Here is a 25,898-nt window from a genome sequence, read left to right as displayed (position 1 = left end):
AGGGAGTTCGGTCTGCTGTGTCCTGGCAGTCAGTGCGTCTTGAATGAAGGTGTGAGGAGAGTGAGCGTATGGATCACACACAAGGGAGTTCGGTCTGCTGTGTCCTGGCAGTCAGTGTGTCTTGAATGATGGTGTGAGGAGAGTGAGGGCATGGATTACAGATGAGGGAGTTCCGTCTGCTGTGTACTGGCAGTCAGTGTGTCTTGAATGAAGGTGTGAGGAGAGTGAGGGCATGGATTACAGATGAGGGAGTTCCGTCTGCTGTGTTCTGGCAGTCAGTGTGTCATGAATGATTGTGTGAGGAGAGTGAGTGCATGGATCACAGATGATGGCGTTCGGTCTGCTGTGTTCTGCCTGGGGATGACTGGCAGTCAGTGTGTCTTGAATGAAGGTGTGAGTAGAGGGAGTGCATGGATCATTCACGAGGGAGTTCGGTCTGCTGTGTCCGGGCAGTCAGTGTGTCTTGAATGAAGATGTGAGGAGAGTGAGTGCATGGATCACACACGAGGGAGTTCGGTCTGCTGTGTCCTGGCAGTCAGTGCGTCTTGAATGAAGGTGTGAGGAGAGTGAGCGTATGGATCACACACAAGGGAGTTCGGTCTGCTGTGTCCTGGCAGTCAGTGTGTCTTGAATGATGGTGTGAGGAGAGTGAGGGCATGGATTACAGATGAGGGAGTTCCGTCTGCTGTGTACTGGCAGTCAGTGTGTCTTGAATGAAGGTGCGCAGAGAGTGAGGGCATGGAATACAGATGAGGGAGTTCCGTCTGCTGAGTCCTGGCAGTCAGTGTGTCATAAATGATTGTGTGAGGAGAGTGAGTGCTTGGATCACAGATGATGGAGTTCGGTCTGCTGTGTTCTGTCTGGGGAGGACTGGCAGTCTGTGTGTCTTGAATGAAGGTGCGAAGAGAGTGAGGGTATAGATTAAAGATGAGGGATTTCCGTTTGCTGTGTCCTGGCAGTCAGTATATCTTGAACGATGGTGTGAGATGAGTGAGTGCATGGATCACAGATGATGGAGTTCAGTCTTCTGTGTCTTGCCTGGGGATGACTGGCAGTCAGTGTATCTTTAATGATGGTGTGAAGAGAGGGAGTGCATGGACCACGGTTGAAGGAGTTCGGCCTGCTGTGTCCTGGCAGTCAGTGTGTCTTGAATGAAGGAGTGAGTGCATGGATCACAGATGATGGACTTCGGTCCGCTGTGTCCTGGCAGTCAGTGTGTCTTGAATGAAGGTGTGAGGAGAGTGAGGGCATGGATCATAGATGATGGAGTTCAGTCTGCTGTGTCTTGCCATGGGATGACTGGCAGTCAGTGTGTCTTGAATGAAGGAGTGAGTGCATGGATCACAGATGGTGGAGTTCTGTCTGCTGTGTCCTGGCAGTCAGTGTGTCTTGAATGAAGGTGTGAGGAGAGTGAGGGCATGGATCATAGATGATGGAGTTCAGTCTGCTGTGTCTTGCCATGGGATGACTGGCAGTCAGTGTGTCTTGAATGATGGTGTGAGGAGAGTGAGTGCAGGGACCACAGATGATGGAGTTCGGTCTGCTGTGTCCTGGCAGTCAGTGTGTCTTCGCCAGTTGAGGCTGCACTATTGGAAACCTGGAAGTGGACCCAACCTCTAAAGAGACCATTTTTTGGGGGGTATTTCAATTCTTTAGAGAATGTTTTACAATAGTAAGCAAACAATGATAACAAAAATCAGTCATCCGCACAGAATCATAAAATGCCAAAAATGCAATATGAAATATAAGGAGGAATAATATAAAAAAATAAAAATAAATCAGCATAATAAGCAGAGTAAACGTACTGCATTAAAATACAAAGATAAGTTGATAAATCAAAAATTAGATGTATTATTACAAGAAAAATGAAGTGGTAAGCAAATAATCTATTTCAGAATTATTTAAACCCATCTGCACTGCAGTACACTAAAGAGTCAAAATCACAGTCGCCCTAAGAAGGGGCCTCATGTATGATCAAAGTGATGTAAATTGTCATTTAATTTATGAATCATTTTCTCAAAGTGAGCTACATCAGAAAAGAACATACCTTCAAGTAATCTTCAATCAGGAGCTAAAATGTACGAATGCTGGGACATTCTCACAGAATATGAACTACGTCACAATCCGGTGACCTACATCTCCAACAAAGTGAGTCTGGACTAAGTTTAGCTGAGTGTAATTTAACAGGAGACCAATGCCAACGATGAAAAATTTTGAAAGAATTAAATTTAAGATGGGAATCTCTAAGTCCTCTAGTATAGTTCTCTAATATAGTGTCCCATGCTTTGTCCGTAAAGTCCACATTCAATCGTGTAGACCACCATGATTTTAAATTGTTGGAAGTTTCTACAGAAAATGAATCAATTAAAAGGACATGTAGTCCAGAAACAGTACCCTTGAAATGTTTCCAAATATTGAGATACTGTGCAATTCGAGAATGAGATGTTATATTGTGAGTTTTAGCCGAACTTAGAGCGAGAGCAGGGTGCATCTGATAAACTGCGATGAAGGAAGATTGGAGTGATGTTGTAAACTTGAGAAAGATTTCTAAGACTGAAGATGCATGAACACGTCCGCTATATGGTATACCTTATGTTGGGTCCATGTAGACCAGTTGAGTTTAGCCCCATTGTAGGTGATGCCTGCATTATTCCATAGGGGGGATTGAGAGTGAAGATGGATGTGGGTATTTGTAAGTTTATGTGCTTTCAGCCATGCCAATTGTGAAGAATAAATGATAGGATTAGTGGAATTAGTACATTTTGGGCGTTTAGTCTAATAAATAACCAGGTCCATGTCTGATTGGAACAGGGACCGTTCAAGTGTTACCCAGCGTGGTGTATTCCTATGAGTAACTAATTGCTCGTACTGGCATGGCGCTCCAAAAACTCAGAGGAGTATGTGAAATTTATGACTTACAAGTCAATGAGGCAAAGTTCTTTATTTTAGTGACAAAGCACAGGACAAAGAAGGAACCATCCTTTTTATATAACAGATCGAAAGGTGGCACAGACGGATACATTCTCACACTTAGGGGTTACATTTGACAGATTGGCAACATGGTCTCGTATGGTGACCAATAGGGGCTTTCTACTGGAAAAAAGTATCATTGCCCTGTATTCCTTTATTAAAAAATGTGGCTTGAAACAATTGGATGTCATTAGAAAAGTGTACACAGCCAAATCTACCTCTGTAGCTACCTACGGGCCTGGAGTATGGGGGCATACCGAAGCTGACCCCCTTCAAATTATAGAAGACACTTTTTGGAAAACAATAGTAGCCCTCCCCAGAAGCTGTTTTAACTTAATCTGCCATCTCGAATTAGATGTCCCTTATATATCTGATCAGATACGTGTAGCACTAATCCTCTTATGGCACTCTCTATAGAGAAGGGAATCCCTCGATCTCACACAACAGTTTATTAAAGAATGCCTCATTTTGGACTATGCATTTTGGATCCCCTGAATCTCTTACGTTAGGAGCACCCTAACTTCTTTGAGTCCATTATCCCTTTTTGAAAAGCCAGTGGAATGCTTAAATATCACACAAAATTCAATTAACGGTCATTTTTTAACCAAAATGGCAAAGAGAAATACAAAACCAACAGTAATAAATATATGGTGATATCCTACATAGAGGTGCCTGTCTTTCCCAAGGGGTCAGTTTCTTACCTTTCGTATGTGACACCTCCCCCAATGTAAACATAAGTCTCTTACCCCTCCCCCATTACAAACCTAGGTCTCTTACCCCTCTCCCAATGCAAACATATGTCTCTAACCCCTCCCCCAATGTAAACCTAGGTCTCTTACCCCTCCCCCAATATAAACCTAGGTCTCTTACCCCTCCCCAATATAAACCTAGGTCTCTTACCCCTCCCCCAATATAAACCTAGGTCTCTTACCCCTCCCCCAATATAAACCTAGGTCTCTTACCCCTCCCCCAATATAAACCTAGGTCTCTTACCCCTCCCCCAATATAAACCTAGGTCTCTTACCCCTCCCCCAATATAAACCTAGGTCTCTAACCCCTCCCCAATGCAAACCTAGGTCTCTAACCCCTCCCCCAATGTGAACCTTGGTCTCTTACCCCCCCCCCCCCAATGTAAACCTAGGTCTCTTACCCCTCGCCAATATAAAACTAGGTCTCTTACCCCTCCCCAATGTAAACCAAGGTCTCTTACCCCTCACCCAATATAAACCTAGGTCTCTTACCCCTCGGCCCATCAAGCCATTGTTGAACGGAAGTCCAATGAACGTGAACGCCGCTTCCTGGATGAAATACGGATTCAGGATGCGGACTTCATGTGGCTCCTTTGGGATGCGGGTGGCCACCGACTTCCAGAAGCCATCCGAAGCGCTCTGAGGAAACAAGGGAGGAAAGAGGCAACTCAATAACTCAAAACACACAGTGGCTATGGCTAGTAGCAACACTTGAACAGAGCCAAAGAAAGATTGGGTCAATGGACGGATACAAGCTGGGCCGTAAGGTTGCAAACCAAGGGACAAGTGATGAAAATCCAAAATTTAACGGCTAAGTGTGAGTAACTGTACCACACCAGGGAACCTGCAACGAAAACTGTAAAAAAAATAGTGCCGAACAGATTAAAATTCGGAAAAGTAAATTTGAAGTGCTGAGGTCCAGCGCTTTATGTATCAAAGCATCACTCACAATTGTCATAAACTCAAAAAGATACTGTATGTAAATAAAACACAAAGACACAAGCTGTCCCTGAGGTCCCTGAGCCTGAGCTGTCCCTGAGAGCACCGAATAAGATTTAAAGTTAAGTATTTGTTGGACTTGGCCCTTTTTGCAAGGTCATCCCTGAACTTTTTGCCTTCCTCCTCTATTTTTTCTGACCTGTTGTTGGCTGTTTTATGGCTCTGGGCACTTTACCACTGCTGATCAGTGCTAAAGTGCATATGCTCTCCCTATTGTAAATTGATGTATGGTTTAGTGATTCCATGATTGGCTTGTTTGGTTTACTTGTCAGACCCTAGTACAGTGCCCAAGGCTTGTAAATCCAAATGCTGTTGGTGGGCTTGCAGCACTGGTTGTGTCACCCACATAAGCAGCCTTGTAAAATGTGTGTAAGACTTCCCATTGCAGAGCCTGTGTGCAGTCTGGTACTGTCATGTTGACTGGGCAAGTGCACCCACTTGCCACTCCCTAAACCTTCCCTTTTCTTCATATCAGACACCCCTATGGTAGGCCCAAGGGCAGGGTGCATTGTAAGTATAAGGTAGGACATTCCCTGGTGTGTGTCGCATGTCCTAATAGTGAGTTACAGCCATTTTCGTTTTTCACTATTTTAAGGCTACCTGTTCTCCATGGGCCAGAATGGGCAGTTAGATTATAACATCTTATAATCCTAACTGACTACGGGAACATGGTAGAAATTAGAGTTTAGTGTGCCTGTAGTCAGAATGATAAAATACATCTTTTAGTGAAGTTGGTTTTAACATTCTGTGTTTGAAAATACCACTTTTAGAAAGTAGGTATTTTCTTGCCTAACTAGCCATCCCTGCCTCTGCTAGGTTGTGTATTCCTTGTCTGGGGTTTGAGTGACAGGGCTGGGGGATTCCAAGAGACAGGATGAGTCAGCCCAGTGGTGAATAGAGAGATCTGTATCTAGATGGGAGGGAGGAGTTGCACCTGGGACCTGAAAAGGACTGTGCCTGCCCCCACAGTGCTGGCTCCACCCCCTGTGGTGTGTCTGATGTCTCTGCCCTGCACTGTGAAAGGAGAGAAGGAATCATGTCAACACAGTGCTCCAGGGCTGTGATTTTCCTCCACAATGCTGGCTCCACCTCCTGTGGGGCATCTGATGTTTCTGCCCTGCACTGTGAAAGGAAAGAAGGAGTCATGTAAACAGAGTGCTCCAGACCTGGTTTGGACTGGGCAAAGGCCCCTCTGCCCTCAGAGGACAAAGGATTTTGGGGTATAAATATTGGGACCATGATCCCAAGATATTAGATCACTTTTGGAGAAACAAGAAGAAACCTTTGCTGAGGAGTGGAACCAGAAGAAACTGAGGAGAGACTATCCCTAAGCTGAAGTGCTGCTTGGGGGATTGGCCTGCAGTGGTTGCCTGACTGCCAAAGAGAGGAGAAAGGGACTTTGTGTACTTTCATCAACTTGTAAGGATCTCCAAGGGCTTGGAACGGAGCTTGCCTACTGCTGAAGTCTCAGGGACAACAGATTTCAACTCCCAGCTCCCCAGAGTTCTTTGGAAGTGCCTGCTGCTGTTTTGGGCCCTCTGAGGGACTGCATGTCGCAAGGAGCTGGAAGCGCGACTCAAGGGGAAGAAGCGTGTTGCCATCGCTGCTGCTGCCGTCGCATCGTGGATGTCGCCGCTGTGGTGGTCGTATTGCACTGCATCAAGAGAAGCGTCTCGCAACGAAGAGGAAGCGTGTCGCCGTCGCTGCTGCTGCCGTCGCATCTTGGATGTCGCCCTTTCCCCCCAAGGGGTTAATGGAAAACAAACAAGCATAGGAAAAGCCAATAGGGTTCGCCTCTGCAAAACATGTTTTTGTTAATGCTTCTTGACGTTACACAGCAGCGCCAGCTGCTGCAGCATGTCAAAGTTTTTTTTAAAAAGCAGTATGACGCAGTCAACGCATAGAGATGTTGCAAAGTGGCGCTAGCTGCTCTACAACATGTTTTTTTTACAGCTATGACGTGGACAGCGTTGACCACGTCATACTGCTTTTAAAAATAAAACAAAACTTCATACACATGCTGCATAGCAGCTGGCGCTGTAACATGTCTAAACAAGCATTTGCAATGCAATAGGTCTCGCATTAGGAAAGTTTGAGCTATTGGTCTTGTAAATGACAATTTTTTTTATTTATGTGTTGGTTTTGAAAATAGCGAAATTAATAGCTTTGTCATTTACAATGGCAATACTTTTAACTTTTGCAAATGTGGCACCTAAAGCATTTGTAATGCAACATGTTTTGTATTTACGTGACTTAGATGTATTGATATTACAAATTACAATGGCTTTTAATTTTTTTAAATAATTAATACTTAAACAAAAGTTATTGTAATTTATAATGGCTCACCTCAGCCAGTGCAGGTCAGAGGGAAGATCTGACAGGTAATATTGTGAGCTAATATTTTTGGGCTGTTTGAGGGTCTGGTAGGCAGTGCAGGGTTTTCTTACTGCTGATTTCCTCAACATCCACAAACCTTACCTGGACATTAAATGCAAGACAACACCTTTGCAGGCCAGTGGAGGTGACTGGGCCAGCTTTTGGTTTCCTTGCTGCCCCAGCCTCAAGTGCAGTCCCGTGTAGATGGCGCACTGCTCAAAGTGGGCAGATCAGAGGGGCAGGACATGCCCGTACTTTTTTTTAATTTAAGGAAAACCTTTCACCTACTTTCTGCCAAAAGATAACTGTCCTGAGACAGTTTATTCCGCAAGCTGAAATGCTTCAGCTACAGTGCACTGTGAAGCAGACAGCAGGCAGACAGCTAAAACAAGACTTCTTGCCAGGGTGCCTACTTACTTAAAAGACATATAAATTTGCACAACTGGTCAATCTGCAAATGTAGAAAGAGCTTCTAAGCTGTACTGGCTTCATCATGTTTACCATGTATTTTATATTAAATCCTAAGGAGTATTTTTTGTTTTAGCATATATATCATATGTAATTTTGTGTAACGAAAAGTGTGCTTTTAATGTACTTTTATGATTGTTTAAAAGAGCAATCGAATAAAGTTTTCCTAGACTTGGCTTGATTTGATTCATGACTAATAATGAAAGGAAAGAACGACAGAAAAGACATGTTACAAATGAAAACATACCATTTTATTTACAGGCCTCTTTAGTGTCCATGCTTTTGGAAAGGTGGCATCACAGCTCCAGAGACGCCTTTTCACTAAATGCATTCTCCCACTGTGACAGGAAAAATAGATTACAGATGTAAGTAATAGGCAGAGTGTAGACCCAGGGGTACTGACTGGAACCAGTATAAAATACAAACAAAGCCTCTATTTCACAAAAGGCATGTAAATGGTCTTTGAAAGACCTGTGAAAAACTCGGGTGTGGCTGAGATAAGACACTATCAAGTGGATGCCACAGCAGCTCAAGCGTCAGAACCCCAGGCTAAGACACACAGTGGGGGGGAAGGGCAGGCTCTGGTATATTGTGCGTTGTGATGGGACATAGACGAATGAGGTTTCTTTGGTTGGTGGCGCACGAATGCTGAATTTGATTGGACTTTACTGTGTCTTTTTGAAAGTGACGATTGTGCAGGGGGTGCTCACAATCTAGCACATGATAACGTATTCGATTTGCAGGAGACATAACTTCTGGATTAAGGATTTTTATTGGAACCCTACGAGGCATATATGTTGCATTTCTGCACTTTAATGTGTTGCCAGGAAGATGTGTTCTTTTTGGCTGGCAGGATTACATATTAAGAAAGTGTTTGCCTATGTCGATGTTGAACTAGTGCAGCATGGACTGAACATGTTTCTTTCTTCGCCACTGCTATGCACGTTTTCATAATAATGGAAAGTGGGCACGTTGTGTTGTGCTAATTTTCTCCATTTTCACAAAGGGGTTGTTTCTTGATCTGTATCTCCATAGGATACCGTGCTCTTGCCTGGTGTACTTTATATAGAAGGTGAAAACTCCAGTCCGACTCCGCACGCTTCCCCTGCACACCTGTCTTTGATTTCAAGGCAGCTCCTCTGCTTAAACGAAATCCTGCCCTCCAACAACTTGAGGTTTTGCTTTTACATTTTCTCCATATCCCAAAATGATTGCGATGTCACTTGATGGCGTCCGCCTTCCTTGGTGACGCTTGTCTCACCTAAAGGGAAGAAAGCTAGCCCAGAGCCGAATATGGCTATAGGATGGCCGAGTGCAATCCCATTTCAGCCCGACTTTCAATTGTCACACCAGTGCATTCTGGGGGATCATTGAACCCGTGGGCTATCACACCCGAAGATAGTGATGTGCAAAAGAGCGGCGCAGGAAAACTGTGCTCGTCTTGGCCTGCTTTTTGATCATTCGGAGTAACTAGATTAGGATCCACTGCAAAGAAAGATCTTTGTGTCATTTTTAAACATTGGACAGTTTTTTAATTCTCCCTGCTCTTATAAAGTTATTCCTTTTTGACTTGGATAGAATGTACAATACCTATTATTACGTAGAACGGAGTGCATTTTGGCCATCGGTCAGGGGAGGTGGCACAGAGACAGGCAGGCAGAGGCTGCTGGTTCTTGGAGAAAACTTCTTGCCAGTGACTCGGTGGACGAGTTGCAGGGGACGCTGGAAAAATGCCCCGATGAGCGGAGTCTTCCCTTGGCCCCTAATGCAGAGAACATTTTACGAAGGCATAGCGAGAGTTGTGCTCACCTCAAGCTCTTGGCGCGCCCGGACAATCTGAGGAGATTTTTTTTTTCCTCGAGGGAGGGAGTTAATGACACAGCCACGGACCCCGCTGCACGCAGGGAAGAAAACAGGAAGCCAGGCAACCTTTGTTGGGACGGGGGGCGGGGCCAGACAAATACAGGAAGCAGACGGGAGTCTACCCCGCACTCCTGTGCCCGCCGGAAGATTTGCGTGACTGCGTCTCAGCGTGGCACCCGCCTATTGCCCAGAATGACCGGATGGCTGCCGAGGGATACGAACGAAGAACATGGTGAGTGGGGCGGGTCTGGTGGGGCAGCGGGGGTCTTGGTGCGCTTGTGTGTGTGCTGTGTGTGTGTGCGCGCGCATGTGTGTGTATGCGACGGCGGGGGTGGGTTCTCTGTATGTATGTATGTATGTATGGGTGCGTGCATGGGCGCTTGTGTGTCTCTGTATGCGCATGCGTGTGTGGTGTTGGAGCTTCCGAGGCAGAAGAAAGGCACGGCGCCGTGCGCGCCCACGAGGTGCAATCTGCGCTCGTGCATATTTCTTGTCCACATTCCCAAATACGGGCAACATTAGTTGTCTTGCTGACAGCTTTCAATGCTTTCGCATTGAAAGCTAGGTCAGCTCGACCTAAAAACATTGACCGAACCAATAGATTTCACAGGGCCAATTCCACCTGAAGATTTTGATGCGCTTTATGTGAGCTCCAGTTAAATTACACAAGGTCCCATTCATTGATTGTTATAGGCACGGGGAGATGAAGTGATTTGCCAAAACGCCTTGAAATTAACTAACACTAGGAGGACCCTTGTGTGAGCCCTACATGCATGTGAGGAACTGTGTGTGAGCCCTATATGCACGTGAGGAGCTGTGTGTGAGCCCTCCATGCACGCGAGGAGCTGTGTGTGAGCCCTCCCTGCATGTGAGGAGCTTCGTGTGAGCCCTCTATGCATGTGAGGAGCATTGTGTGAGCCCTCCATGCACATGAGGAGCTGTGTGTGAGCCCTCCATGCAAGCGAGGAGCTGTGTGTGAGCCCTCCATGCACCAGAGGAGCTGTGTGTGAGCCCTCCATGCACATGAGGATATTTGTGTAAGCCCTCCATGCACGCGAGGAGCTGTGTGTGAGCAATGCATGCACGCGAGGAGCTGTGTGTGAGCAATCCATGCACGCGAGGAGCTGTGTGTGAGCCTTCCATGCATGCGAGGAGCTGTGTGTGAGCCCTCCATGCACGCGAGGAGCTGTGTGTGAGCCCTCCATGCACCAGAGGAGCTGTGTGTGAGCCCTCCATGCATGTGAGGAGCTGTGTGTGAGCCCTCCATGCACATGAGGAGCTGTGTGTGAGCCCTCCATGCACGTGAGGAGCTGTGTGTGTGAGCCCTCCAAGCACGTGAGGACCCTTGTGTGAGCCCTCCATGCACGTGAGAAACTGTGTGTGAGCCCTCCATACACGTGAGGAACTGTCTGTGAGCCCTCCATGCACATGAGGAGCTGTGTATGAGCCCTCCATGCACGCGATCAGGGCCCGCCTCAATTAAGCTCAGCCTAATTGAAAAGCTGGCTGTTGTCCTGCAATGTCTTGAAGTTAACAAGCAATATTCCACTAGAACAAAGAACATCTGGTCTCTAGTAACAGGTTTCAGAACGATTTTTTTAAGTTAACATTTAAAAGGCTCCACATTAAAACGCTGTCCTTATTTATCATCAGAATAAAAGGGAAAGCGTGGCGGCACACCAAAGATGCAGAACAATACTTAGCAACTGTGAGGGACGCAAACCTACTGTTTTGGGGCTGGCATACAGCAGAAAAAGAGAAATGACAAGCAGCAGAACAGGAAGGGACACCAAGATGGCTGAATTAACAGTGAAGCAAAGCTCAATCAGCAGGACTCTTCCTGGACTCATGGTGTGGGGCTTGTGTTGTGAGATGTTAGTACGAAGGCAGCTACAATATGGACAAAGGAGCGAGTGGATTTCTGCGGTTCAGCTGATACCACCAAATCAACATTTAACTTTGTTCTAACTAATCGGACTACCTTGGAAGTAAGCCTCCCATGGCAGCGAGCCTCCCACGGCAGCGAGCCTCCCACGGCAGCGAGCCTCCCACGGCAGCGAGCCTCCCATGGAAGCGAGCCTCCCACGGCAGCGAGCCTCCCACGGCACGAGCCTCCCACAGGAGCGAGCCTCCCACGTCAGCGAGCCTTCCATGGAAGGGAGCTTCTTATGACAGCGAGCCTCCTTTGGCAGCGAGCCTCTGATGGAAGCGAGCCTCTCACGGGAGAGAGCCTCCCATGGAAGTGAGCCTCTTATGGCAGCAAAACTTTCATGGAAGCGAGCCTCTTATGGCAGCGAGTCTTCCATGGAAGCGAGCATCCGATGGAAGCAAGCCTCCCACAGGAGAGAGCCTTAAGCCTCCGATGGAAGCGAGCATCCGATGGAAGCAAGCCTCCCACGGGAGAGAGCCTTCCATGGAAGTGAGCCTCCCATGGAAACAAGCCTCCGATGGAAGCGAGATGGAAGCAAGCCTTCCACGGGAGAGAGCTTTCCATGGCAGCGAGCCTCCCATGGCAGCGAGCCTTCCACGGAAGCGAGCCTCAGCGTAGCATCTAAATGAACAATATTCTCAGATGCTTTGATAAAGCAATTTTACATGCTTAACAGCATATAACCCCACGGAAGCGAGCCTCAGCGTAGCATCTAAATGAACAATCTTCTCAGATGCTTTGATAAAGCAATTTTACATTCTTAACAGCATATAACCAATTCACAAAAATGAACTTTTACAATGAAAACATTAGGTAATGAGAGAGCTGATGATTTTGGGGTCCCTCCTAACCTAGGGGGAGCACCAAGCAGATGCCTTGAACACAAAGAGCATAAACAAAAAGCACATTTTGTTGAACTTCAGTGGTGATCCCATCATTTTAGGACCACCCCAAGCACAGTTATTGGCAAACAAACAATCCCAACCAAAGGCCCTGCAAAGCATTATGTGACGAGATTAGCAGTGGGCAGTGAATATTATAGTATCCAATATCAAAATAATTCTACAAAGAGCTGCAGTTCACCTAGTTGTTACTAGATGTCCCTCACGAGTCAAATGCAAAGCATTGAAATTATTCTTACATCAAGCTGCAGTTCCACTGGTCGTCCCTAGATGTCCCTCACGAGTCAAATGCAAAACCATTGAAACTCTTTCATCAATCATTTGCATTTGACTCGTAAAGAACATCTAGTAACCACCAGTTGAACTGCAGCTCTTTGTAGAATTCTTTTGATATTGTATACTATATAATATTCACTGCCCACTGCTAATCTCATCCCATAATGCTTTGCAGGGCCTTTGGTTGGGAATGCTTTTTTGCCAATAACTGTGTTTGGGTTTGTCCTAAGAGGATGGGACCACAACTAAATCGTTCAATAAGATGTGCTTTTTTGTTCTCAAGGCATCTGTTTGGTACTCTCCCTAGGTTAGGGAGGATCCCAAAATCATCACATCTCCCACTGCTTGCTAATTTTGAAAGTACTATATGCACTTTATCATATAAAGATAGAAATACTTATTTTATCATATCTGGTCATGTACAGGAAGCTTTTTGCAATTATTTTGCAATTTTTGCACAGTACAGACAAGTACACAGTGTCATCAGCTACACTACGCAGAAAGTTTAAGGTATACTACGTGAAGCTACGTGCAGTGCTGCTACGCAATCTACGCCCAGGCTTAATGTTTATGAATGAAGCCCATGGGAAGAAGCGCCTTTCAAACATTTAAGGAGCTAGGTATTTAGGCCAATAAATGAAGGCGCAGCGGGGTTGTGACAAGGTTGTTTTTGGCAGATGGAATGGGAGAGACGACAGCCACACTCGTAAGGAGTGCTCGTTGAGAAATGCAAAACAAGCATTTGCAATGCAATAGGTCTCGCATTAGGAAAGTTTGAGCTATTGGTATTGTAAATGACAAATATTTTATTTATGTGTTGGTTTTGAAACTAGCGATATTAATAGCTTTGTCATGTACAATGCCAATAGTTTTAACTTTCGCAAACGTGACACGTATAGAATTTGTAATGCAATATGTGTTGTATTTACATGACTTAGATGTATTGATATTACAAATAACAATGGCTTTTATTTTTTTAATAATTAATACTTAAATAAAAGTTATTGTAATTTATAATGGCAATAGCTTAAACTTTTGTAAATAACTTTTGGGAAGATTATGTTCAGTGTATTTTATTGTGATGAAAATCCAAGAACAGAAGTGAAATATTAACATCTTTTTGTGACATTTGTAATAAAGCTTGAAACATTGAGAGAACATATTAGAACCAGTTGTTGTTGAATGGTTGCACAGAGTGATGCTGTGGCGTTCAGTGGTGCTGAGTGATGCTGTGGCCTTCAGTGGTGCTGAGTGATGCTGTGGCCTTCAGTGGTGCTGAGTGATGCTGTGGCCTTCAGTGGTGCTGAGTGATGCTGTGGCATTCAGTGGTGCTGAGTGATGCTGTGGCGTTGAGTGGTGCTGAGTGATGCTGAGTGATGCTGTGGCGTTGAGTGGTGCTGAGTGATGCTGTGGCATTGAGTGATGTTGAGTGATGCTGTGGCGTTGAGTGATGCTGTGGCGTTGAGGGATGCTGTGGCGTTGAGGGATGCTGTGGCGTTGAGGGATGCTGTGGCGTTGAAGGATGCTGTGGCGTTGAGGGATGCTGTGGTGTTGAGTGATGCTGTGGCGCTGAGTGATGCTGTGACGTTGAGTGATGCTGTGACGTTGAGTGATGCTGTGACGTTGAGTGATGCTGTGGCGTTGAGTGATGCTGTGGCGTTGAGTGATGCTGCGGCGTTCAGTGGTGCTGCGGCGTTCAGTGGTGCTGCGGCGTTCAGTGGTGCTGCGGCGTTCAGTGGTGCTGCGGCGTTCAGTGGTGCTGTGGTGTTCAGTGGTGCTGTGGCGTTCAGTGGTGCTGTGGCGTTGAGGGGTGCTGAGTGATTCTGTGGCGTTGAGTGATGCTGTGGCGTTGAGTGGTGCTGTGGCGTTGAGTGGTGCTGTGGCGTTGAGTGGTGCTGTGGCGTTGAGTGATGCTGTGGCGTTGAGTGATGCTGTGGCGTTGAGTGATGCTGTGGCGTTGAGATCGAGCCAACAGGGGAAAAGGACTTCAGGAGGTTATTATGAGAAGTTAACCAACACCTCTTACACCCAGACCATCAAGTCATCTTTGATCTGTAAGGTGATTAGACATTAGTGTGTTTATTCCAGTATGGCTGCGTTTTTTTAGTGTGTTTGTTAGCATGTGAGCCCTTCGGTGTTGTCCGTGGGTGCTCGCCGAGCCTCGTCGATTGTCGAGCAAGTATGACACCGCAGAGTCTCATCACTAAGGGTTATTCCAACCTGGACCAACCAGGCAGGCCCCTAAGACCGCAGCACCTTGTGACGTGGATTATTAAATATTAAAGAGGAGAACGTATAACAGGAAAGGTCAGAGGGAGACTTCCGGGAGGTGCCTAATACAACGAAACTGACCGGAAGTAACTTGTACACTCGGCTGGCTCACAGGAGATCTCAGTGGGTTCTTCATTTGGGAATCTCAGTTTTACATGATTCTTGTTTTTCTAGTCTCATACACACAACTCGCTCCCCTCTACCAACGCATGCAAACCTTACTGTTACATAGATGGGGTACACGTGTAGTCTAGATAGTGCGAATGTACTTCCATGTGCCCCTACAGCCCACAAGAACAACACCATCAACTAGCTGACGTTTTGGGCTCTGTTTGTACAAGGAGATTAAGTAGGTTACAACCATGCTATGTATTCCGTCTCAACCTTGATGAGCAGACGTGACCTCTGCCCCCTCAGCATCTGACGGACCTTCCTACAGAATGAACACTCAAGGCCACCCCTATAAACCGTGTGCCCGGAGTAAGTGTATTTTGGCCTGTGTCCCTCCATAAAAAGCATGTAATATAAGATTCCCTTTGTTGTAAGGCGAGGTACCGGGAATCATACAATGAAGTATGTTCTGAACATAGCAGAATTTGTCTCTGTTATTATGGTATTCATTTTCAAGTATAAAGAAACCACGTCATCTGCAGTGAGGTCGTGTGTTGGTTGTGATGTCGACTGTGAGACCACGTTTGGCGATGCTGTGACCAAGGAATGATGTTCAGTGATGTCATGAGCAGGGAGATAGTATATTGTGAAATGTTGTCTACAACGTGCTGTCATCTGCATTGCAACATTGGGATCGGTGACATCCCCAACAACGGAGCAGCAGCCAATGGCGCGCTAGTAGGGCGGAGCCCTGGAGGCGGCCGAAGGGAAGGGGCTACGAATCCTGCGCAGCCGCCGTCCTGCCCCGCCCGTGCACCGCAGCCGCCGTAGCAGCAGAAAGTTAGCAGGCTGGAAGTTGTCAGCCTGTCCCTGGTCTAGAGCACCTGGACGCGTCGCCCCCGCCTGCCCATCCATCGGGAGCCGAGGACCCGGCGCTCCATGAAGGATTGTCCCCAACAGCAGCAGTGAGGAGCGTGTGTGTGTGCGTGTGTGTGCGTGTGTGTGTGTGTGTGCGTGTGCAAGCGTGAGTGTGGCTGTGTGTGTGTATGTGTTATTCACTTGCTGAGAATGTGGGATAGGAGATGTGCACGGCGCCGGGCTGGGCGTGCGTGACCACGAGGTGAAATCGGCTAGGGGTTGCGCGTGCACATCCCCAGTCTCAGATTGCCAACAATAGATACTTCGCTGGACGCAATGCTTCGCATTGCTACACCAGCTCGACCTAAAAAAAGTATCTGCACTTTGAAGGTCACTCACTGGCCAGTAGCCAGTGACCGGAAGCTGTACTTGGTCCAAGCTCCACAGCAGGCAAAGATGGCAAAGCAAGAGCTGAAGTTAAAGAGGACAATGTGGAGACGACATGCTGGCCAATCAGAATCACATAAATTAGAGCGACATTGGAATAAACCGTTCAAGCAAGTAAGGGGCGGGTTCTAAGCCCCCTTTTTTTTTTACATAAGACTTTGCAAGCACAGCGCAAACGCTGTGCAGGCAAAACCTAAAAAGTAGTTCCCTATATTTCAGCAGTGGAAGGAATAGAGGTCAGCCAATTAAAAGGATAACAAAGAGACTATGCTCCAGGGGAGGGACAAACACAGGAGAAAGGCAAGCCAATGAATAAGCAAGCATGCAAAAAGAGTGACAATGAAGCAAACCAGTGTAAGCAATGGGCGGGCTCTAAGCCCTCCCATTGAAAGTTTTTGGTATGGTGCTAGCAAATGAGGTTTTTGGTATGGTCCACAATAGGTTTTTGCCCAAGACAGCTAAAAGCTATCTGGTAAGGGAGACCTAATCTGGTATTTAAATTATGGGGACAGTCTGGAGCCTAACATACACCAAATGTGAGATTCTTTACATTGAATTGTGACTGTGCTTGCATTACGGTTCCAGCTGTACAGCGAAATAGACATTTGTGTTAGATGATCTGAAAATAAAAGGATAATTTTGAAGTCCACAGACCAATGACAGATGCACACCGATGGCAATCCCTGTAGAAGTGAAAATGAACCATGGACTTCCACTGACTGCAATCTTGAGCAGAACGTGCGATCACGATGACCATGCGGTGGAGGTAAGTCAGTGGAGAAAGGGAACGTGTTCCCCGGATGTAGCCAATCTTATTTGTAGATTTCTGGGAGAATGGAAGCATTTCCACTCCTCTGGTGTGTGCTCCCTTCACCTACAGCTCATCTGTGGGTAGGGTGCCTCAAGGGTCCATGGATCTGTGATGGCAACCAACCAATCCAATTTCATTTTCCTTTTACATTTTCAGTGGAAGGACCCATCTGCGGTCCTGATGATACCGAGATATATAAATCAAACCCTCACAAGTGACTAGTGGGCATTTTTTTAATTGCCAAGCTCTCTCAAAACCCTAAACAGATTTACACCAACGTCAAAAACAACTTATGGATAATTCTCATGGTTGCAAGAGTTGTACAAATCGGTCAATTGATTTGGCTTTAGTAGAGAGCAAAAATTGAACATGGGGATCCCATACACAAACCCACAAGGGTTTCTTTCAATAAAAGCATTTGATAGCTTTCGTAGATCTGCACCAGATTTAGAATGAAGAATTCGAATCACACGGACCACACATTTGCAAACTGTGGTGAGGATTAGAACAGCTCTAAAACTGTTAGCAAACTGAAAGAAAATTGTGTTTCCCATGTAAACTTGACTTTAACCATAACTATGGAGGAGCTCTTGTTCTCCGGTTATAAAGATCTCACAATATAAACACATTTCACCTTGATCCTTCCTGCACAGAAATATTCAGCAGAATCAGACCGTGAGATTATTAAGTAAGAAAAAGTCCAAGAGCTGGGTGGGAAAAGTGTTAACTATGCTCTGAAACAATGCACTTCCTCATGTAAAGCGCTGATACCTCATGGTCTAGCCAGCGCTATATAAAACTTTTCAAATAAAGAAATAAAATAAAAAGCATCTCGGTATCAAAAAACACAACAGTCTGGTCCAAAACCATGGTAATGTGTTTACTCCCCTTTCTTATATAAATAACTTATCCTAGGCAACTAGTAGGTCCTGCAGGAAATAACAGGTACTGAACAACGTCAATTCTTGTAGCCAACCTGTATAACAACTAATGTAGTGCACATTGAACAAATGCATTAACAATAGAAAGCAATGATATTCATGATTCATTTATTAAAAATACAAAAAATATTCAGTCATATTACTATCACAATTAAAAAATTATCTTACAGTTACTTTCTCTTTGATGTTACACATAACAATATTCCAGATACCAGTCATAACAATTTATACACATATGTTTAAAAAAAGTTTTTTTCCCAATAAAAAGGGTATCAGACAAGTGGAGTTAGTGATTTGTCTCTACGCGCGTTTCGGCGTATTCACTCCAGTTCTGGGTGGATTGGCCAGTCCGCAGGAAATTGAAATTTAGGTTGCTAATAACTCTGGTGCCGGTTGACAAGACATTTGACAGATTCTACCCCTCAACTAAAGTTCTTAATTTCACTTTTCGTGCATAACATTTTAAATGACGGTTCAATTATTGAAATGACTTATTTTAAGTCACTTCGCAACATCTGTTCCCAACTACAGCAAAGACTGCTGAATGGAATTATGGCAAAGTTTGGGGTGAAGATAAGACTTCACTCAAAAAAGAGAATCTTTTATTTGGTTTGCAGACAAGTTTTGGAAAACAATTCCTGAGACCATCGAGGGTAGGACAGGGTGGGTGTATCACATCCAGGGGATGGTCTGGGATGATCACCCCCGTGGACATTTGGGGGTGGCATATCCTAACCCCATTAACGGATGAGGGAGGGGCACAACCAACCCTGCATGGACACCGGGGGGCGGGCGGATGGTGGTATCCCACCCTCCATGGACGGCGGAGGGACATTTCCCACCCACCGTGGATGGCATACCTCACCCTGCATGGTTGGGGAACGTGGGATATATCCACCATGTGTTATGGGTTCATTATGTTACTGGGAGCGGACACAGAAAAAACAACATCTGACTGCTTCGCAGCGCTATACAAATACTGTTTGATTGGTTTGACTTTCAGCAAAGCATGCAGACTGGATGATGGGTTACGTAAAGCGAAGAGATCATCACCGTACACAGGGCGAGCTTATGAAGTCTAAGGTAACCACCCCTGTTAGTGATGCGCCAGATTCAGTGTCCCGCTGTTCCCTGGTCCCTGTGTGCCTGGAATCAGTCCCTCGGCCATTGAAATGAATGCAGATTGGTAATTTTAAGTCATTTGATTGAATCATCTGGAATAATTTTTGACATCCAGCAACTTCTAGTATGAAACCACAACTCTTCCCAAGGGTCCTCCATCCACAAGCAGGGACCAGGGATGGGGACATGACCATAAAGATGAGACAATTAAAGACTTTCATCACGTTGCAAAATACAGACAAATGTTGGAAGGTTTCAGGGGAATCTGAATCTAGTTAGTACGGCCCAGTGTGTACACACATTTCATATCTTAAACCAACACCTGGTATTTATAGCACTTAAAAATGGCACAAGTGTGCTGTGCAGCGCTGTGCACATATTAGTTATCATTATCTTTCCATGACTGGCAGGTCAGTAGCACAGGGGGAACATGATGTGGGACAGACACACTGTCAACAAAGGAGCTGTGACACTGCATCAGGAAGTGGGGCCTGGAAAGAGGGCGCAGACACATTTCTAGTCCATCCACCCCCAGCCTCCGTCTCCTGGTTTGTTTCTTTTGGGGGGAGACGGGGGTGAAGGACGAGTGCTGGGGGCGGGGGACAATAGGACTGTTCCTCTTGCTCTTCCTCCCACCTCCCTCCGCCCCCACTTCCAGAAAAATGTAGATTCGTGAGATGGGGGGACCTGACCAGGGAGGAGCCGAGGGCAGTCATGGCTGTCCATTGCAGCTCCGCAGCCCATCCCCTAGTTTGATGCTAGGAGTAGCTAGGGAATCCCTCCTGGGTACATCTGATATGTGTATGACATCATACATGAAGTCACATATATTTGGAGGAGGCCTGAGAGTGAGCACTGGGCTGCCTCATTTCAGAGTTTGCCAGGGCCCAGTAGTGATCAAGCACAGGCAAAGTCCTTTAGAGGACCCCCAGCACCAGGAAAAATCTGTCTTCCAATTGGGGTAGGGAGAGTTAAGAAAAGAGTGCCAACCCAGGGGAATACAAAATTAAATGTATGTCATAAAGGTGTCCTAGCGACACCTTCCCATGAAGTATGCATCATATTGATCTAGCGGTACAGCGCTCTGATCATGCCAATTCTTTACATCTTCTGCCACAAGAGAAATGTCTCCAGTATGTCCTGCAGGCCCAGAGAACTGGGACTGAGGAAGACAGACCACTGCCCAAAGGCTGGGGTGGCATTTATGGATAACAAAGGGATTCACAGCACAGACCAATGCTAGCCTGAAGAAGACTCTAAAGGAAGACGCCTGCTTGCATCCCAGATCTGGTACTCTGGATAGTATTGCAGCCGAAACGTGGAGTAACCAGAAATTCGATGTATGGTCTGGCACCCATGGTATGGAAGACCTGATCCAACATCACCCAATACTTTGCTTAAAAGTGACCTGTTCGCCATTAGCAGTGAATCTGCGATGCGTTTGACATCACCCCTTGGACATGGAGAATCGGTGCCTATTGACACCATGGCGTTGGGTTATGCTACATAAATCATGTCATCCATTACTTTTGCTATTTCTGCAACTCACTGTGCACCCCAACCTTCTTCTGGATTGTCCCCCTGTGGAACACCACAGATGGCAGCTGGTAAGCCCCAGTCCACCCAAGTAGGCTACCCAACACCCATGAACAGTATCACTGAGGCCACAGGAAGGCATCAGAAGAGACAGGCGAGAGGGCGGGTCCCTAAGCACACCCCAGTACTCAACCAGTAAAGCGCCGGTCATCGGTTTATACTGGCCTCAAGACGCACCCTTCTCACTACCATTGTTACTTGTAGGCTGAGAGTTCTTGCCGCGGGAGCGGATTGGACCATCCAATGACTTCAGAAGCTTTGTCATCCTTCGCGAGGTCTGACGCTTCAGTGGCGCTCCAAGTGTAACTTTTCCAGTCCTAACCCCCTCTGAATAGGCAGAGCTAGCCTGAGGCACTTCCGTCTGTTTACTTCAGGCCAGAGAGGATGTAATTAGCAGGCAACTTGTCACTGCGCTTTCTCTGGTCTGTAGACTCTTTTGTAAGGCGGCACTCATTGACGCGCTGCACAAATGAAGCCTTCCATTCATTCTCTCATGACACAGGGATGACTGGTACAATAGGCTCTCTAGACCTCTACAGGGCTCACAGTGGTTCTCAAGCTGCAGAGGGTGACAGAGTTCTTTGAAGAGTTCTTTCACACTACCAGTGGCTGGGCTAGGGGCAGGTTCTCACACTCAGAAAGACCACAAGTCCTACGAAAAACCAAATGTTCCTTCAACAGCCTGAACTCCAGCCTAGATTGTGGCCACCTCTTCTGAAGTGTGACAGCATTGATAATGCAAGTGGCCAAAAGTGGAGCCCAGCAGTCCCTGGAATTATGGGGAAAAAAGTTTGGGGAGTCGACAGGGGGAGGCGCCCTAGCTCCCTGCAGCTTGGGCGGGACAGGGAGGCACTGGTGCTACACCTGTCGTGTATTTCTATAGGTTCTGATTCGATCCCCCTATTCCTGACCCTATTCTGGTTAAACTTACTAGCTAGTTAACTAACAGTCAGCCCATGAGGCAAGAAATTCCCCATGATGCAGATACCGTTATCTGACGCAGTCACACTACGGCACAGGAACGTGTTATCTGATTAGGTCATAACGCTTGAGATCTAATTAGACAAGCGATATTCCTCCAGCCCCTGATAAGGCATACGACGTTCTCATAACAAATCAAACCTATGACAACCTGGATAATCCGTGCGGCCATTGTTTTGATTTCACAGAGAACTTTAGTAAAGAATGTGCTAACGAGCAAGTCGTATGACATCTTTATTGACGTACCTATGTCCATCCTTACGTCAATCCCGGCACCTTTAAGGTATAAATATTGCCGACCTTGCCCTATGCAAACACACGCGTGGTGACAAGACGGAGCAGCCATACTTGCCGAAGCCGAGAGCAGAAGCAGACCCCGCAGGCAGCAGCCCCGCCTTCCTGACGCGCTGAGAGACGCGCTGCTATCTCAAGCCGAGAGACCCAGCACCGGCGCTTCTGGGCAGCCCTCGCAGGCAGCCTGGAATATCGAGAGCAGAGAAAGAGATACCATTCCTCATTCATCCTAAATTCCAGGTACAGAACTGAATAACCCCTCCTAGAGAATTCTTTAGTTATTCACTTGGCAAAAACAAACTTAAACTAAACTGTAACTTTCTATTCCCGCCCACGCATTAGACTTAGGTCAGGTACACGGGGTAGGCGTATTTAGAAACACCAGTTGAGTACGTTTAGTCAAATATATATATGTATGTAAATATATTTTATTCATTTTAAACATCATATGGCTCAGAAACCATATCAATGTTTTTACAGTATTATTTTATACTATTGCTTCTAATGTATGCACTTTACTTAACTATAAGTATTGCAATAATATCGATCCATTTCTCTTGTACGAGAAAAGAGACTGATCAATAAATAACATCTTTATTGAACACGCCCGTCTCTTCCTTTTCTCTACATTCTGATGAGACTAAGAATGCACGTACTGACTGAGTAAAATAATTGCCTTGTGCTCACACGACTCTCGAGATTGACTCTTGATTAGGGGAGAGCAAAGTTGTCATGTTCTATGGTTGTCAGAAACTAAATCCCTTCTTGTCTAATCAGGGGAGTTAATCCTTCCTTGAACATTCGAGAAAGTTTCTAGCGAACTCTGAGCTTAGCTGGCAAACCCAAAAATTAAGTCTAGTATCGACAGTAGTAGACCTAGTTAACGTCTGGCCTAGGCCTTTACTGCTGTAGGCACTATTCCAATGCGCAGAGCCTATTGGGAAAATAGGAGCTACACTACATGGCGCCCAACGCGTTTGGAAAGGGCGATAAAACTAACGTAAGACATTTAGAGTAACTCAGTCGTGCTTTCTCACTCAGACCCCTTTTCCTAAATACTCCAAAGACGTCTGGAGTGGGTGAAAGGTTATTATATCCTCCAAAACCTCGCAGGAGGGAACTCCTATGTATGGTTCTTGGTCTAGTCAACGTTGAAGGATAAAACAGTTCCAAAATATTGTGCACCTACTCTTTGTTCCATAAAGAAACCTGATCTGCAAACAAAAGACATAAGCTTCCTGTCGGTAAAATGACAGAGAGTGATGAAGAAAGAGAGGCAATTAGATTAGCTACTGAAATAGCAGCAGCTGATACTACAGCACTCGATGCAGACCCGGATATAATACTCATCCAGGTCGCCAAAAGGAGAGCTATAACTCTAAAACTTATAGAAAATGGACTGACACCTAGAGGTGGCACAGTCATATTCGTAATCGAGGCACACGAATATCGGCAGACAGAGGTATACTATACATGGATAAATTTTCCAGCAGCAAATGCTGTAACAAAGTACTTCCACTATTACAAAGTAGAGGAACCTCCTAATGAGTACACTCCTTTCGAGGAGGTGGAAGTACCACTCAAATTCCAAGAGCATTTGCTCTTATTTGATGGCGCCCTAATACATAACAATCACATTACAAGGCTCGGTCCTTTAGGAAGACCAGGAGCAACGTGGCCGGTCCTAGCCGGATACACACCACATCCAGACATCGAAAGAATGCCTGCAGCAGAGCTGTTAATACAGCTAAAACAACTACTAAAAATTCACAGACAATTAGTTCAGTATGTAATGCGGACTTCAACAATTCAGCCAGCGATTAAACTTCCACAGCTGACCCCTCACCAGGGGAACACAAATAAAATCACACCACAGAACATCCAATCCTGCCTAGGTAAAGTTCCAGCTAAACGGGAACAAATACCATTCTGGTTGGCACAGAAAATTACCCAAATAGAGGCGGTGTTTCCTGACACCACCCCATTAGAAAAACACAGGATTCTGACTATATGTCTCCCAATGGGAATCGCACCACACATTGAGGACTGTGACACTTGGGGTACAGTCTTTGCTTCCATCTACACAAAAACGCACGGTGTCCCATCCATTTCGGTGATACCAGATGTGCTAAAACAAATTCAAGATGAATACGGTCCAGAACCTGCTTTAACTCTTGGTATGAAATTACTGAAAGACTTCAAGCAGGTCTCGGCTATATTATTAGCCAACATAAAAGGTGAGGCAGCAAACGTGGCGATCCGCCAGAGGTTAAAAGAGACAGATATAGCAGACCAACCAGCTGAAATTGCCAGAATCATAGAAAAATCCTATGAAGAACTAGGCAGAGATAGTCTAGGTGGAATACCAGTAAAACCGCAACTGACTACAAGTCCAGAAAAAATATTTTTTAATAATAATTCACCAAAAAAGAACTGGGATGGAAATAAACAATCCAATCCTAAAGAAAAGAAATTCCAGTCCAGAGGAAGGTCTCCTAGGCGAAGAGAGAAATCTCCAAACCCGAGACAAAGGTCACCTCAGAGTGAACCCTCTGGGAATAGATATAACCTTAGAAATAGGGATAATATTAAAAAACCTGATAGATATCAAGACATTGATACACGTCCCTCTCAATCTTTTCAGAATTCCTCGCAGAAATCGGAAAGAAGAGGACGATCAGAAGAGCACGCCAAGTCCAAAGACAAGGAACCTGCTCAACTGAAAAAGAAATCACAATTTCCAAAAAAGAAGGTAGCCAGTATCAAGGTAGTTAACAATGCCGAGAATACTGAGGACACAACTGAAAAACGGAGAATGGGCTCAGACAATGCTAGACAGCGCAGCAGAGGTGAGCATAGCTCGCAAAGTCCTTATGAATCATCTGGAGACAGTGGACACGAATGAATACCTTCAAGTGGAAACTGCAGATACCAGAGTTAGCAAGCCCCACAAAATATACGAGATAACATTACGTATAGAGGGAGATAAGACTAGGAAAATAAGGGGACTATTTTGGGATAACCTATCCAAGGGCTATGACATCCTTCTAGCTGAAAAAGACTGGCCACCAGAGTTTGTCAGGGAATGCCCTCATGGCGAAGAAGTAATTATGCCTGCCTTCTCGAATCAAATACCGATTCATAAAAAATATACACTTGCTAGAAAGTGGGCAGTGGCCTTAGCACCTGCTTTATATAAAAATCATGTAGGATGGGATGAGGATTCTCCTCCTCACAAAGTCCAGTTAAAATCACAACTTACTGCACAAAGGCAGTACCCAATTAAGCAAGAAGCTAAAAAACAAGTAAATGAAATACTAGATCAGCTAGAATACCAAGGGGTGATTGAAACTTGCACCTCACAAATGAACAATCCTTTATTTCCGGTCTCCAAACCAGACAATTCGTACCGTCTAGTTTTGGATTACCGACACCTTAACACATGTTGCAAAACTTTTGCAGTGCAAAACTCACACAGTGCTGCACTAATGAATAACATAGTGCGCAAAAAATACAAAACAACCTTGGACATCTCCAACGGATTCTTTTGTCAAAACATAGCACCAGAGAGCAGATATTTAACTGCATTCTCAGTAAATGGCACTCAAAAACAATTCTGTCGGTTAGCCCAGGGGTACAAGAACAGCCCGGGGGTATTCTCAGCGAGAGTAACAGAATTACTACAACTATATGATGATGAAGCATTATCTTATGTCGATGACATTTACTTAACAGATGATGACCTGGAAACTCACTTGAAAAGAGTGAACACCATAATACTTGGTTTCGCTGCAGAGGGTTACAAATTCAACTTCAAAAAGTCCAGAATTGCCCATCTGACGGTCCTATTCTTAGGATATGAGTTATCAAGTGAAGGCAAGAGCCTGGCAGACAATTTCCTAGAGAAATGTGCCGTAATCCAAGCTCCTAAAA

At 45.6% G+C, this 25,898-nt stretch overlaps 1 protein-coding gene across 6 annotated transcripts in view; it reads right to left on the bottom strand.

The window, feature by feature from the left end:
• Positions 1-25,898, bottom strand: part of ST3GAL3 (ST3 beta-galactoside alpha-2,3-sialyltransferase 3) — a 1,285,176-nt gene that overhangs the window by 169,830 nt on the left and 1,089,448 nt on the right. For all 6 annotated transcript variants that reach the window (XM_078661151.1, XM_078661230.1, XM_078660924.1 and 3 more), the window contains one exon: positions 4,212-4,358. In XM_078661151.1, the coding sequence (XP_078517277.1) occupies positions 4,212-4,358 (147 nt within the window). The remainder of the gene's footprint in view (positions 1-4,211; positions 4,359-25,898) is intronic.

The sequence above is a fragment of the Lissotriton helveticus genome, chromosome 1_1 (assembly GCF_964261635.1).
Source record: "Lissotriton helveticus chromosome 1_1, aLisHel1.1, whole genome shotgun sequence".
Classification (NCBI taxonomy): Eukaryota; Metazoa; Chordata; class Amphibia; order Caudata; family Salamandridae; genus Lissotriton; species Lissotriton helveticus.
This window is presented reverse-complemented; position numbering and strand designations above follow the sequence as displayed.